The sequence below is a fragment of the Megalops cyprinoides genome, chromosome 2 (genome assembly GCF_013368585.1).
Source record: "Megalops cyprinoides isolate fMegCyp1 chromosome 2, fMegCyp1.pri, whole genome shotgun sequence".
In the NCBI taxonomy this organism is placed as follows: domain Eukaryota; kingdom Metazoa; phylum Chordata; class Actinopteri; order Elopiformes; family Megalopidae; genus Megalops; species Megalops cyprinoides.
Window position 1 is genome coordinate 64,713,495 of NC_050584.1, and position 16,506 is coordinate 64,730,000.

At 43.9% G+C, this 16,506-nt stretch overlaps 1 protein-coding gene across 2 annotated transcripts in view; it reads left to right on the top strand.

The window, feature by feature from the left end:
* Window positions 1-4,459: 4,459 nt before the first annotated feature.
* Window positions 4,460-16,506, top strand: part of LOC118795332 (zinc finger MYND domain-containing protein 11-like) — a 29,919-nt gene continuing 17,872 nt past the window's right edge. Inside the window, exons 1-4 of one of the 2 annotated variants that reach the window (XM_036553747.1) lie at window positions 4,460-4,627; window positions 10,759-10,895; window positions 12,702-12,861; window positions 15,872-15,895. In XM_036553747.1, the coding sequence (XP_036409640.1) occupies window positions 10,765-10,895; window positions 12,702-12,861; window positions 15,872-15,895 (315 nt within the window). In that variant the 5' untranslated portion in view covers window positions 4,460-4,627; window positions 10,759-10,764. The remainder of the gene's footprint in view (window positions 4,628-10,758; window positions 10,896-12,701; window positions 12,862-15,871; window positions 15,896-16,506) is intronic. The other variant, XM_036553757.1, reaches the window with a different exon arrangement.

A 16,506-nucleotide genomic window follows, 5' to 3' on the forward strand; every position in this document is an offset into this window, starting at 1 on the left:
TGTCTTTATTGTTGGACAAAACCAGCCATGCCATTTAGTCATTTGTCCATAGAGGAATCTGTTCATTTTTTTTCATCCATCTTACACACGCAAAGCCATCATGCATAAAACCCGACAGATGAAACGTGTTTTTCTTAAGATGCTATACAGTTTTGGTTTGAAACACGTATTGTTGTAAAACTGAAGTGAGAAAACTAAACAGTCGACATTCTTCGTCTAATTCCAGGGGATGTTTGTCTGAAAAGTCCTTGAAGGAGACAGAGAACTTTTGGTTCACCTCAAACTCTGACCCAATCTTCCTCTAAATACCATGTTTTAAAATAACTTTATACTTTCCATTCCAGCGACGCTACTAAATTAGAGTGGAAGTGTCTGGGGCTGCCCGCCCCTCGTTTCCAGCCTTTATGCAGCTTAGAAGCACTCTTGAAAGTGCTGGTTCCCCTGGTTTACTTTACACACTCTACCCAAGTTTCTTTCTCCTATCCTGTTATGACATCCCAAAGTAAATACATGAGTCCCAAGCGCTACTTCTTCCGTGATGGCGGGCAACCGCGGGGATAACAGGCGGGTTTGACAGATTGTGTGCGGGAGAAAATCAGAGACGTCTTAAAAAGCTGGACACCTGAACACAGCCTGGGGGGTTGTTTACAGTGCTGGGATGTCCAGGGGGCGGGGGAGACAGGGGCCGGAGAGGGGGACACGTGTATTCACAGGCCAACGGGGGTGATTAATGTTTTAGGCTCATTCAGCTGGAGCTGTGGGCACTGTGCCCTCACCAATGCTTACTGTGAGGGAAGGGACACCTTTTTTTGGGGGTGAAGACAGTGAGCGTAAAAATCAAAGTAGTGTGCGCTACATCTGAGCATGCAGGTGGGCAGCACTCTATTCTGTTTTTTAATGACTACAGAATATATATAATGCACATATATATGTATAGATAGGTAGATAGATATAACTGAAATGTGAATATATATTCAGTTTATTAATTTCACTTCATGGTCACAATTTAAGTGTAACTTCAGAAGGCTTTTTATAAAGGGTGCATAATGGTTTAATAATCATTGCCATGCTTTATGATTGTTGACATAAAGTGATATACTAGTTAAATTATTCTGCACGGTTTACTTTTTTACATAACATTGAATATATCCCTAACACTGCCATTATTTATGAATGTTTAATAAAGTGATAATGCTGCGCCTATGAAGGTGTTATGTCTGATTTATGACAGCCCCTTGAAAAAAAAAAACACTATACAGTGTGACTAAGTGTGTGTGTGTGTGTGTGTGTGTGTGAGTGTGTGTGTGTGTGTGAGTGTGTGTGTGTGTGTGTGTGAGTGTGTGTGAGTGTGTGTGAGTGTGTGTGTGTGTGTAGGTTTGCCCCGACAATGCTGAGGAGCCAAAGAAAAACAAATGCAGCCTGACACACAGGACATGAATGTGAACCACTGCCAATTGATAGGGTCACTACTGCCACCTGCTGGACAGTAGAGGCAAAGGCAAGGAATCTCCTCATCACTTGTGTTCATCCACCTGTGAAGGAGTTCAAATGGAGTAGATGGCATCCTCGACCCAATGCAGATTGCAGGCAGGCAGAATGGCTCAGTACGGGATGCAGTTTCGATTGTACCTCACAACCGCACATTATCCATATACTATGCATCTTCAGAGTGCACATTCATATTTGCAGATTGTCTTTTTGACATGTTATGTAACGCTTCTATTATTATACTATTAAGATTTAGTATTGTCTCTGCTCCCAGCCACACCTTCTTGTATGCACTTTTGTGAGCCACTCTGAATAAGCATGTCTGCTAAATGTCTAAATGTATTGTAGAATACCTTTTTGGATTTTCATTAGTATTAAGTTGCCTGCAAGTGAACATTCTTTCCTCACAGTTGGCCCCAGGATTATTTTATGTGTGATATCACAACCTAACCGGACATACCAATGGGCAATAAAGGTATCTTATTCTATCGAATTCTTTACTTACTTTTTAAATTTACAAGTTGTTTGGCTTCTTGCACAAATTCTGCCTTGTTCTTCTGATAGTTGAGGAGGGACATAAATGAAGTTTTAAATAAAAAGTTACATTTGTTACAAATGTCAAATACATTTTTTCTTTTTGCACACATACACATCATTTTGAAAGTAAATAGTAGGTGTGCATGTTCTCACATATAGCTGTTCTCAGGGAACATTTTTATTTTTCCATGAAGCTAATCTGATGTCAGGCTTTACACACTTTCGCACAGGTTCATATCTCTGGTGAGTGTGACTGTACTGTCTCTGACCCTGACCTCCACCGTTCCACTTAATCCTGACCATCACACATCACGGTGCTCAAAGGTGACGATGCAAAACCTTCAGTTCTAAGTGCAACACCCTTAACTTAGGCCAGTTTCACACTACACGATTTTAGCCCTGATTTTCCACTCACCGACAGTTTTTGGAGATCATGTACTTCGTTACTGTGACATAAAAATAATAATAAACTGATATAATAAATATATAATAAAATAATAGAGTTGAGCAACCTGATATCAACATGTAGCATGATCTCACAAGCGTTTCTATTCATTTAGAATTCATGCCAAGGTGTAAATAGTAGAAGAGTAATAAGCAAACTTTTTTATCATGGTGTGCTAAAACAGCTATCGTGCTTCACTGGACTGTAATTTTAACAAGATAAGTGTGGCTGTGAGGACCACGACAGCTAAGTTTGTTAATTTCCCCTTGTAGTAATAGGTCCTGGCTTTTAATATACGTCAAAAAATGAAACAAGAAAGAAGAGTTTAATGTGAGTTTAACAATAAAAACAGAAGCTTTGTCTGTAAATATATTTGCATTTTTATAAGCATGCCAGCAACCACGTCTGACGGCAGGAGAACTTCACAGCAGGCAGCTGCGTCACAGACCCAGCCAGCGGCATATGCCATCAGAACAGAGGGACAAGACCGGTCCAGCTCAAAAGCAATGGACACAAATACTGTATGCAAGCTGATGAGTGACCGCACCAGAGGAGATCGGGTCAGCCTCTTTGTCCAAATTCAGTCTTGCTTTTAAAAAAAAAAAAAATCTATGATCGATTGTAATGTAACTCAAATGTCGGATGGCTTCTCATTGTTTGGAAATTAAATTTTATAAGGCGATGTCTAGCCAGATCAGTTTGTGTGAGTGAAAAAAAGTGAAAATGTTCAACCAGTGTGGGAATTCCATAAGTATTGCTCATACTCCATGGTAACTGGAGCCTCATTGAGACTGAACGGAGCAGAATGGCAGTGTGGCATAATGGTCAGGGGGCAAGATTTGTGACCAGCAGCTGCCAGGTTTGAATTGTTAGTGTGATGGTATAGTTCAAATGTAAAATAGGTGAGACTAGTTTGATAATGGCATCTGCTGATTAGACTACAATGTTGCAATCTTGACCCCACACAATCTCTGGAGTACGGAAAAAACTTATGATAATTATTAATAATTAAAAAGATCCCTGCAAAAGCAGGAATGGACTCTCCATCCCTCTCCCTCCACTGGTGCTGCCTGCCCGGGGTATCGATGGAGGCCACGGTATGGTGCCCCCACGTGGTAGCGGTGCCGAATCCAGCGTCACAATGCCGTGGCTCTTGGACGCAGAAGACACCTGTTGATTGTGTCTGTCGGTATTCAATTCAACCGTTTTTGCTCTTAATTTTGAAAAATACATTTAAACTTCAGTTTTCGATCTTTACAGAGCATTTTCCGTTCATTTCAGAAACGCCCAAAGCGATTATGTGCAACTTTCGGAAAAATGCAAGTCTTAAATTCGTATCCAAATTGAACACCTTACCTGTTGTCTGATTGTTATATACCAGCACGAATATTGCTGCAAATAAACTCGTTCACCTTTCAATACCCAGCACCGTACAAACTAGGCTACATCTGTAACTAAATTCTTTAATTTGTAGGCTATCAACGTCCAAGTGTAGCCCCCATCTTTATAAGCTACAAGTCAAAACAGAAAAAATTTCAAATCACATTTGTAACGCTTTTTTGCAACAATATCAATATAGCCTATTCAATGAGTACAAACAATCATGTTTTGCTTTTTATGTGACACACCCGTCACAAGTTGATGCAGAGGTTTGGCAATGCGCACAGCGAGGAGCGAAGCATCCATTCCTTTTGTTTAGGCCTGTTGCTAAAACTGTTTTTAATCAGCCGCCTGAAAGATGTTTTGCAGCAGGGGTGTGGTTGGAGCATTAAAATGTCTCAATAATCACCAATATACAGAAATAAAAACTATGACTACGCTTGCTCCGCTTGATAATGGCTGTTCTCAAAGATCTCCATGCAAACTGCAAAAAAGAGATATAATTCGCCGAGATTTTTTTTAAACTAATTATTACATTTTCCTAATATGAAAAAATATGTGACAAAAGAACCGGAGAAGCAGCCCCTCGAACTGCCGCCAGAGCCCCGCTGCATGTCTGGCGCCTGGTGTTTACCGCTTACAGTCTGCACTGTAGATGTGCATAAACCATAATTCAGACATAAGAAAACTGTTCCGGATACACAAATGTAACAGCCTCTGCACTTAATCCTACACGGGCTTTAACGGGCATTGCATTACTGATACATTTCAAAGAAGGTAAGTTAAACGTTTAGTCTGAGATCTAGCACCAGTAAAATGAAACGAGATTTGCTACTGTAAAATAGGCAGCTAACGCTTCATGTTTCCTTATATTTTTAAGGGGATAGTATTAACATAGCGTATATATAGCGAATATAATAATTTAGCTAACACGATTATACTGATATGTCCCTCTGATCAGCGAGGTATCTAGTTTTGGGCTTGCATTGGGAATCCCGAGGTGCCAAAAACTAGATAACCAGAGAGCTGCTAGATAGCTTACTTAGGATAACGTTGCTGTAACAGTGAGCATTTGCCATCGCCAGTGCACTTTATTTGTCCGTTTTCGTCGTTGTTCCTTGTAGTTTTGAATTACATTAAGATATTTATATGGAAATCGTTTCAGTTTGGGGAGCGGTATGTCTTCCTTTGGTATTTATTAACAAGCGTTATCGTAGTGGCCTGCGCGCCCGCGGAGATCCACGGACTTTCCTGAACACAAAATGCGGGAATCCGATGAGGTTCTTACGGGCGCACGGGCCAGCATGTTTGCGCTCGGCCGCCGACGTCTCAGACATTTAAAATTATGCGGCTGATTAGATGCAGGTAATCGGGATGCACAAATATTTGAAACGTGAATATCGAAAATGAAAGCGCGAAACTAGACGCGTCAGTCGTGGCAAGTTGAGAATAACTTTTGCACAGAAAAAGTAATATTGTATTAATATTCAAGGTCTTTTGTGTTTTGCATTCGGTCAACTTGTGTGTGTTCCAGCAGCGGAATGTGACTATGAGTTCAATTTTCACGCCTACGCACTTTTTTAATGGTTAGCTACCTAGTTGTGTCTGGCTTTCGATTTGTAAATGCTATGTAGTTGTTTATAAAAAGTGGTGAATCAAACATTTTGTACTGTTTCAAATGTGTTATTACCATGGTTAATCGCTGCATGTACAAATCTTCATTCAACGTTTTCCGTGTAGTGCCTTCGGACCAGCCAACCAGACGATTTATACTCCGAATTGTCATGTTGTTCACCTGAGCGCAAATTGCAGCATACAGGTTATATAGCACCATAGCACCACAATGCTACGGTACAGCATCCCTGGATCGTACGTTTTCGCATTCATTGTATGATCAAAGGACACTGTTGAACAGTACATTGCTCAAAAATGTAACAGCAGGGACCAACCTGGGAGTGAAACCTGTGGGTTACACGTGCAGGTCACTAACCAAAGTGCAACAAGTCCACTCCCAAAATGGAGAAAAAACTGAGAGCCTGATTGTAAAAATAAGCCGTCAGAACCTGCAGCCTCCTTGAAGGGCTGTATGGGCCTAAAACTGACACCCAAGCTCACCCCAGCCCGCGTGCCTTAATACTCTAAACAAACTAGGACCAGAGATGATAGCTTTATCTGTCACCTGGCCCGGTCTGAGCCCGACCTGAGGAGCCTGACGTCTCCTTTTAAATAAAATACAGCGCACTCAGTAAGTAAAGGTCTGTACAAAAAATAAATTCCACATTATGTAACATTCAGCAGTGTAACAAACAAACACAATACACTGTGTCCTTTTTGGGAGAAGAGTGCACTTTATGGTAATAAAGTATTCAGAAGTAAACAAAATTTGGAAGAATCAACTCAACAGTTCAACAATTGGAACGGTCCTTTTTGGAAAACCAAGGACACTTAGGTGAGAATAAGTTTTTCCAGTCTGTATAAGTAAATTAATGAATTAATCCTCCATTGAAGCTCAATATGGTAAAGTAGCCTAAAAAACAGTAATTCCCTTTGTGTACATTTCATTCATTCCAAAAGAGAATTTGGCCCAAATTTTAGACAGCAGTGCACTGAAAACCAGAAACACTGAGTCTTATGCAACCTGAACTCATATGCTGTAACACAGTTGTTTGATTGGGTTGGGTCACAGGACTTTAGGCTGCCCAAGGTCAAGGTTTATTAGTAGTCGCGGTAATGATGATAATAATCATAGTAATAATAAACACTGACACTCGTTTTCAGGAAGGGGAGGACAGGTTTGCAATAAAATGATAAAAATGCTCATTGCCTTTATAAATGCGGGGGGGGGGGGGGGGGGGGGGGGGGGGGTGCACAGATTTGATGTATAAGTCTCTTAATAATTCACATGGATTTCTGCAGAGCCTCCGTTTGGTTGTGATTGTGGTTCAAATTCTGCAGGATACTCTTATGGGTCACCGGCCGACCTCACCCCCCCTCCATTATGTATAGTATAATAGGGTATCACACTGAGTGATCCCTGATGTCACACATCCGAGGCTGAAAATGTGAAAGCTGATCTTTGCTTGCTGTGGTGGGACAGAGTGGAAATTTCCACTTTTTTTTTTTAACTTCACGAACAACTAATTATACTGCACAATGCACACAAATCGTTCTTTCCTCGATAGTCAAGTTAACAGAGGACAGTCACGCCGGGAACTTTACAGATGTTTGATTAGTGACATGAGGGCACTCCCTGTGTATGAAAACCACACAACCCAGAGCACTGCAGGGCACGACAGGGTTTTATCAGTCACATTACTCATGCAGTAACTTACCGAATGCAGTGTGGCTGTCACAGTGCTGTTTGAATGTAGCTGAGTTAACGTTCAGGATTTTTAATTTTGTGAGCAGGTCAATGTTTTGATGTAATGCGTATTGCCAAAATAGGAGTCAGATCAGCAGTATTGCGTCAGCCACTGTGATAGCGGCGTAGACAGACTACCGTTTTCATCTGGGGTCAGAGGCAGTGCTTGTGTGGGCTTCATTGGGTGGTCCAGGTGGGTTCAGGTGGTCTTAGTCTTAGGTCTTAGGTGGCCTCCACAGTACAAAACTCAGTTCTGCAAGTAAGACCAGGTACGGGGCCCAGTTTGCTTTTATGGCATTGACAAGCTTGATTGACCGTGTTGACCGAGTGCCCAGAACAAGTCCTTTCATGCATAAAACAAATGCATTGCACCCACACTGCATTTTAAAAGGAAACCAGTGGCCCTCTGTGCTCCACTTTATGAGGCTTTGAAAGAAAATATCAATTGAAAAATCAAAATTATTGATTTGGCGATGTTGGGGTAAGATGAGATGTTGGAGTCTCAACCCGCACCGTGTGCAGACACTGGGCGGAGTGGTCTGTGAAGCCGACAGCCAATCACAGCTTCCCTCCTCACGTTCTCCCTCACTGGTGTTCAGAAACCGCCGAGGCTCAGTGTTAAAGCGTGCTCGAATAAACAAATAATTGAAGAAAAGTCTTTAAAATACAGACCTGATCAAGAAGATAGTTTGTGGGACACAGTCGGTCTAATTAGTAGTCCAGCAGGTAATTAAATGTGGAGCAGGAAAGAAAGAAATGGCTTCGTGTGCTGCAGCATTCAATGCCTGAGTTACCTCACAGAAATTGTGGCTCAGTGCCCGTGTAATTTCTTTGCTGCTGTTGTAATGTAATGTAAAGTGTTGTGTTTTTCTGGATGCATGGAGACCCCGCTTAACCAGAGACGGCTTGTCCAAACTGTTTTGGCAGTCTCTGCTTTGGCCTCTGTTCTGCGCGGAGCGGGGATAAATGAATAGCTTGCAAGTTTTAGGTTTCCCAGCGTTCTGCTGCCTTTGGGGAGCAGGGTTTAACACAGCTCTGTATAACCCGTCCATTCGGCCCTGGCCCCATTTCAACATCGGCCTCGAAAATAATCTTTGAAAGTGCGGTTTGCTCAGGCCAGGCACTGAAGGGGAGCAGAAATGCTTTTAGGATGAATTACTGAGCTGGATTTATTGTTGCGTTGGCCCGTGGTTATCCGTGTGTACTGCTGTCCTTGAAGCTCCATTTTCTCTCTGGCAGGAAAAGACGCCGTGTGGCATGAATCTGGCCGCTGTCAGTCTTTTCTCCGTCAGTACAGGAGAGCATTTGCATAGACCCTGCACGTTACCTTAGTGAATATGAAGTGGGTCTACAGTTTGTTTTAAGCTGTTCTGAATTGGGATGATTTGACTTGGCACCTGCCCCCTCTGTGCCTTCTGAGTCAGCAGTGGAAGGTCTGAATAAAGATCGTCAGTTGGGATATACAAAAAAGGACAGACCCCTGTTGATTGCAGGACTCAAGGGTTCATCACTGGAACTCGTTATTCACACCAGGAAGGATCTCCCCGGTGTCAGCAGCTCTGTCTCCTTGAGTTCAGTACAATGGAAGGCCCCTGCTGTGTCCCGGCATTCTTCACTTTCTTCCTTTCTTCACTGTTAAGTGCGTAGTTCTTAAAGGCAGATTTCATAAGACGGGAACTCTGTTTGGGGAAGGGATTTTTTCCTCAAAGTCTCTTCTCTTTGATAGATATGTGTGCGTCACGTGGGCAGGGGTGGGTTGTTGAGGGTCCAGCTAGTCTGATGGACCTGTTGCAAAGTATGAGCTGAGCAGTTCCAGTTTCCTAGGAAAGCCCGCCGTCACCGATCAGCCCTGGAGAGGCTAGTGGCGGCACTCTGCACTGAGAGGACAGCATCACAGATGTTACGCACAGCTTGGCTCCTCCTTTTGCCTGAAATTATGGAGCTAATTTCACGGTGCTTCCCATGCATTTAACACAGTGAAAGCAGCAACAGCAGAAAAGAATACACTGAGATGCAGATATTTGAAATAGTCTTAAAAAAACTATATATTAAATAGATGAAACTGTAATTGTGTTCTGTTTGATCTTAGACTCTACAATTGCTGGCGGGATATTCCATGCAGTAATAACCCTTATTGTTCCACGCACTGTTTTCATTCCCTGTGTCTAAAGTGGCATTCTCCCTCACTGCTGTGGGCTCTTGAGCTGTGATGGTGTCACTGGGTAGACTGTTTAGCTGCAGCTGTTGTCTGATTGACTGGACAATCCACCTTGTGCTGTCAGGTTAAATAGAGGGTACCGATCAGTCAGTCAGATCGCGTGCATCAGCATGTCCATCACGTTAGAATGATCCCGCGCTACCTGGCACTGCCATTGCAGGAATCACTTGTCAGCTCTGCTTAAGTGTTAGATTGATACCAAAGTCAGCTCTCGGGTTCAGCCAGGGACACAGATACAGAAAGCTCGGCCAGATGACGGGAGTGGGTAGGAGGCCCCAGATGGCCCAGCCATCCACCTTTGACCCTGACCCTAACCTTTGACCTGACCCGTCTCCTGAACATAGGGTCAGTCAGGGTCAGCGCTCCCTCCATCACGTTTACTCCCAGAGGCAAAGGTTTATGGGAAATGTCCGTTACAATCGAAAGTGTTGTGGCCAAGGGTGACTTGTGTTTTTATTGACCTTAAATGTAACTGACTCTAGTTCTGTCCTTTGTGACTTGAATGAGCATAATGCATGTATATGCTTAATGTAGAAATATAGTAGCTAATTTGGTCATTGTTAGTGTATTCATTGTGTTAACGTGAGCTCATTTATGATTTTTAAAATCTTAGTTTTCTTCAGCACGATCCATGAAGAAGGGCTCACAGAACAGTTTTCCCTATATTGGCTAAAAGTAGGTTTATTCTGGCGTGTATTTTTAATTCCCTCTGAATAATCCCCAGTTGGAAGCAGTCTCCCACAAGTTAATTGCAACCGGCACTACACCAAATAAACATTTGATTGATGGGATTGATTTCACATTGAAAATGATCTCTCATCAGCTGCCCTGCAAATCCGCTAGGAAGCAGAACTCTGTGTACATTTCCCTCTTGAACACTGTGGGTCTGACTGTTGTTTCAGAAAATGTCTGGAACGAGAGGATGGGGAGCAGTCCGGTTTTATCTGTGTGTGTTTTTTTTCAGGGTAAAATCAGTAAGAAGATCATGCCTGAGCTTAATTGCTGTTGTTTCAGAGGGTGAGCAGGAGGAGAGAGAAAGCAGTCTGTTTTGTATTATTCCATTTCTGCAGGTTGGAAGGAGTATGATTGGCATGTCAGTGTCTTTCTCTGATCTGTCTCCTTCAGTTTTAAATTGTTAAGGATGTCATAGCAGCGCTTGTTTTTTTCTGCAGGTTTAAATGAGTGAGGATCTGGTGTCGGTGTTTTGGTTTTCTGCAGGTTTAAATGAGTGAGGATCTGGTGTCGGTGTTTTGGTTTTCTGCAGGTTTATATGAGTGAGGATGGTTTATATAAGTAAGGATCTCGTGTCGGTGTTTTGGTTATCTGCAGGTCTAAATGAGTAAGGACGTCATGTCACGCGTGGTAAAGAAGCGCCAGGCCGACCCCAGGGTGGTGCAGCACATATGGGAGGCCATCGAAGTCATCCGCAACCAGAAGCAAATCGCCAACATGGACAGGATCTCCAAGTAAGTCTCCAACGCGGTCTGTGCGGGCAGGGCGGTCAGTGTGGTCAATGTGGTCAATGCAGCTGTGTCTGAAGCCTCTGCTGAGCGCTTCTTGGCGCTGGATGTCAGGCAAAAGGTGCTGATGCTCTCAGAGAGGCGGTCTGGAGTCATCCGACGTTAGCGTGAATTTTCCTCTCGAAATTTCCATCAGCTGAAATGATCTCTTCAGAGCCACTCCTGTGTTTGTATGCCTGGGTGTAAACCTGCCCAGTTTCCTTTTTCAGTCTGCGTCCTTCCTGTGCAGGTTCACTGAAGACGAACTGACAAAGCTATCGCTTTTGCAGGAGGGGTAGGAACATGGAAGGAGTAAAATCTAAATCAGGAGAATTTTTAATACAGTAAGAAGCCTTGCTGTTGACGACGGTATGGGGTACTGGTCTTTGGCAAGGAGTCCAAGGGAGGGGGTCACACAACTGTGGGCCTAGGTTGTTTGCCCATCCCCCCCCCCCACCCTCACCCCCCCCTTTGGACTTCATACATAGGCCTAGAAATAAGGAGAAGATGGGGTGGAGGAGGAATGCACTTCCTTAGGCAAAAAGGAAGTGATGATTGGGTTTTCTATACTTGAGGATGGGGGGGGGGGGGTTTAATTGTGTAGGTATTGTCTAAAACATTCTCTTCCCGAGTCTTTGTTTGAAGCTTCAGTTAGAGAATTGATTAGTCGAGTTTTGACCATACTACAGAGATCTGTAAAACATAAGGAATGGGGTCATACTGAGGGTCCCAGAGCCCAGGACTGAGCACCCCGGAAAGCCCCGCTGGGTGGTGGGAGGGGGAGGGGTTATGAACCCCAGAATGGGTGGAGCTCTGCGATTTCACTTAGGAGTTTCTCGATTGGCTTAGTCGACTCAGTGACTGACATCATACAGTAGCCCCACCCCTTTCGGGGGTTCAGAAGGTCTTGCTGTCACTTACTTTCTAAATCTGGTGTTTTGAGGTGAATACATGCCGAGAACAAACCACAGGAGAAAAGTCAATTTACTGCAGGAGTTTCTCAAAATGAGATCCAGAGTGACAGTGTCATGGAGGTAATAAGCATGCAGTTTAAGAAGTGCATTCAGAGACATTGCCTCAGCCATGGGCAGTTTTTAAACTGTTTAATCTGAATGGGTGGTGGGGTGGCAGTAAGCCTGTGACAGGACAGTTGAGGGTGACAGCAGAAGCAGGAACGGAAATCGCACTTCTAATCTTTTGTTAGAGTCGGGCGTGGCCGGCGCTCGCTCTGGGAACAGAGCCCGAGTATCAGTGTGAATCACTGTGCACACAGTGGGAGCATTGCATCAAACATACACACACACATTCACACAGTCTCACACACACACACACACACACACACAATCACACAGTCACACACACACACACACACACACATTCACACAGTCACACACACACACACACACACACACACACACACACACACACACACACACACACACATTCACACAGTCACACACACACACACAGTGATATGGGGATGAATGATGTTGAATGGATTGAGTGATAGGGATGAGTGATACTGTCTGGGATGAATGGTATTGACTGGGGTTAGTGATACTGACTGGAGTGAGTGATACTGACTGGGGTTAGTGATGTGGACAGGGAAGAGTGATACAGACTGGGGTTAGTGATACTAAGATAAATGCTGTTGACTGGGGTTAGTGGTACTGACTGGAGGGAGTGATGTATACTGGAGTGAGTAAGATTGACAGGGCTAAGTAACAATGAGTGGGGGGAGTCTGCAGGGTCTGACTGGGTTTTTGGGGACAGGTACCTGAGCCGGGTGTTCGGCGTGCACCCGAAGGAGACGGCACGTCAGCTGAGCCTGGCTGTGAAGGACGGGCTGGTGGTGGAGACCCTCACCGTGGGCTGCAAGGGTTCGAAGGCCGGCATCGAGCAGGAGGGCTACTGGCTGCCGGGAGATGAGGTGGTGAGTATCACTCCTGTCGCAAGGCCGTAAACACCTGTCTCTGTCAGGTAAAGGGCGGAGCGCCTGTGAAAGTACATTTCAGCATAAACAGTGATGTAGTAGTAAACCCGTTGTAAACACTTTATATGGCTATGTAGAGTAGCCTACGGGTTATCCATTTCTACACCTGGATGTGTTCACTGCAGATACGGAGTTTCAACCAGGGAACCAGCATACCTCCCTGCCATCACCCCACTGTGAGACCCCCTTCTCTCGGTCTGTTTTGCACTGTTTGCACTGTTGCACTGAGGATTTGACTGTTGTTCGCTACCACATTCTAATGACTAACGAGTAATGGTGGAAGGGACTCGGAAATCCATCCACCCAAAATCAAAATACAAGCCGGGCTCAGTCCCTGACTACCCTCAACACACCTGATCAGATTTGGATATTATTATTATCATTATTATTATTATTATTATTATTATTATTATCATGACATGTGGCCTCATCCACTGTGACTTACATAATTCGCACTTGCCAGATTCACCATTTATACAAGCAGATATTTTATTATTATTTTTATGAGGCAGCTCAGTATAACACCATATTCACACTTATAGCAGTATCCAGCCTGGGAATAGAACCTGGAACCTTATGGCTCTGAACCCAGTTCCTTAGCCAACACAGTGGTTAAAAAGTCAGCGTTACTTACACAAGTAGCATTTGTGACACTCCAGAGTCTGGGCTTTCTCACCTTGTACTTCCCAGCATGTGAGGAAGAGTACGTCTAATATGTGTTTCTGGGCAGATTGAATGCACTGTTCATAACAGAGGCGGCATCACGATTCACGACACAGGTCCCAATATACTACAGTGCTGCGGAAGAGGGAAGTCATGACAGTGCTCGGCCTTTGTTTCACTTTTAGCAGCTCAGTGCTCATGTAAATGTTTTCTGTAAAAAAAAGGTTGACACAGTGATTAAAGGTGAGATGTTGACAGTTGACAGGATCGATGTGGTTCGCTGGAACTCTTTCCCTTACAGTGTTTTATTGTCAGATTGTGCTTTGATTCTGCATCATTTATTCTTACACTGTTGTTACCAAAGTGCTTCCATCTCTATCCCCTGGCACTGGAACACCTCAGTCTGTCTCTGTGCAGATGACGTTTAGGTCTGAATTCCCCTAGTTCTCCCTCTCCTTCTCTGAAGACTGGGTCTGAGCAGTTAGGCAGGATAACATTTTACATTTAGCAGCTGTCCGGCGCCACCCAGTCCAGGCTTTTGCCCAAAACGTGGTTGGTGATTGGTCTGTTTGGAGCAATAGAATCATTGATAACGATAATGATTGCTAAGCCTGGATGTTTTCAGCTGCATGGCTTCCTCCTCCCTCTCTTAAGTGGCTAATTCCTCTGCCAGTTTCAAACCAAATGTCTCCCTTTTCAAAGTGGGCCACCAAGCTACAGTAACTATCTCTATCTTTTAGAAATGAGCCACCAAGCTACAGTTAATATCTCTCACTCTTTTAATGACACTGCCAAACTACAGCAAATATTTCTCCTTTTTTTAAATGGGGTGCCAGGCTATAGTAAATATCTCTCCCCTTTTTAATGGAGCTGTAAACATCTTTGCATCCCAGGCTATAGTGTGGAGCTCCTAAAACACTGGTCATCAACATAGAATCATTACTCTGAACAGACCAATCAGTACTGGTTCTCCTGAACAGGATTTAGGCAGTAACCTGAAAATGGCTCCATATTTTACAGATGTGTAAAACTGCATATACACTTCAAAGACAAAAATCAATGCAGTCGTATGGGCAAAGTGTGTTGTCTGCAGTGGTGTGAATGGGATGTATATCTGTCTGTCTGTGGATGTCTGCCGACAGTTGCTGCTGTCAGTGAATCTGTCGGTCTGTCAGTCTTCCTGCTGGAGCTGTCCTTGTAGACTGCAGACGGTGGGACCCAGACGCTCGTTTAGACGCTTCTCTGCTGGTTGTCATCACACGTCAGGCCCAGTTGTCATTGTTTCAGAGCAACGTGTGACAGCCGTAGCTGCCGTGAGGAGCTCAGAACCCTGCCCAGAGTGCGTGTAGCACACACCCACTTCCTCTGCAGTGGGCCAGCCAGTAGGGGCGACAGTGTAGCGTAGCGGTTAAGGAGCAAGGCAAAAGGTTGCTGGTTTGAAAAAAAAAAAACTGTAATCAATGTAAGACATTCTGGATAAGAGCGTCTGCTAAATGCCAGTAATGTAATGTAATGTAATGTACTGTAATGTACGGTAATATAATGAATGCCCCCCCCCCCCATTTGCTCAGCCTTCACGGTTGCCATGGTTTCATTTTCTGAGCCCAAACGCTACATCACAGTCTCTGCTAATAGGAAAAGGGTAGAGCTGTTTCTGACGCCTGTAGGTCTCCCCAGCGCAGCCTTGATCTCGCCTGCACCAGCCAGGTAGCAGTTTACAGAAAGAGGCTTGCCTCTGCTCTGAGTGCTTATATCTCAGCAGCACGACTCTCTGCAGATTTAGCACCGTCATACTAACTGATCTTACCCTAGATATTTTGGTGCACCCCTCCCAAAGATGTTTCCGCTGACTGTGGATCAGAAGGGGCAGTGTCTGTGTGTGTGTGTGTCTGTATGTGTGTGAGGGTGTGTGTGTGTGTGTGTTTGTATGCATGTGTGCACATGTGTGTGTGTGTGTGTGTGTTTGTATGCAACTGTGCACATATGTGTGTGTGTGTGTCTGTTTGTATGCATGTGTGCACATGTGTGTGTGTGTGTGTGTGTGTGTGTGTGTGTTTGTATGCATGTGTGCACGTGTGTGTGTGTGTGTTTGTATGCAACTGTGCACATATGTGTGTGAGTGTGTGTGTGTGTGCATGCCTCCCCTGCACACCTACTGCACCCCCCCCCCCCCCCCCCCCCCCCAACTGAGTGAGAATTACACTCAGCTGTCAGGTTAGGTCCCTGGTTCGCGTGACAGTTCCCTCAGGAATTTAAACAGTGTTTTCTGGATCACTTGCTATCACAGGACCCGACGGCAAAATGCAGCAAGGTAAGGGTGCGGCATCTCTCAGAAAATCTGTTTCTTCCACTAACAACATAATAATTCCGTGACAAATCAGAGCAGGCACCTAGTATGCACTGCACAGCCTCTGATTCCTGTATATTTATTCGGAAAATGGGGGGGAAGCAGCTTGATTGGTCCCAAGTTTTCCAAACAGAGAAAGCTTTATTTGTTCGGAACTCTAGATCCATTTTCAGATGACAATATGACTGTCATACTACTGGTCATTTTTTTCCACAAGTACTGAATCCTTTAATAATTTCTATTTAAATTGAATTGCTGAATGAACTGGTCTTCATAGTGATGATACGGCCTGTGAAATATTGTCCATAATTTGAGTACTGTGTCAAAGCAAGTATTGTATTTTTTCAGTTCTTCCACAGTAGTTTTCATTATTTTTTTAAGTGAATGGAGAACTTGTGATGATGTGCAAGAATCGAAAAATGTAATACTCTTAAAGTCACTGCTCAAACTTAAGTACAAAGTGCCGTATAATGGTGATGAAGAACTATCTGCATATGATCAAATTTAGATTATGACTTTAAACTGAAATGGATCATGATTGTCAAGCTTGAACAGTTTGGCTAGTCAAGCTGCAA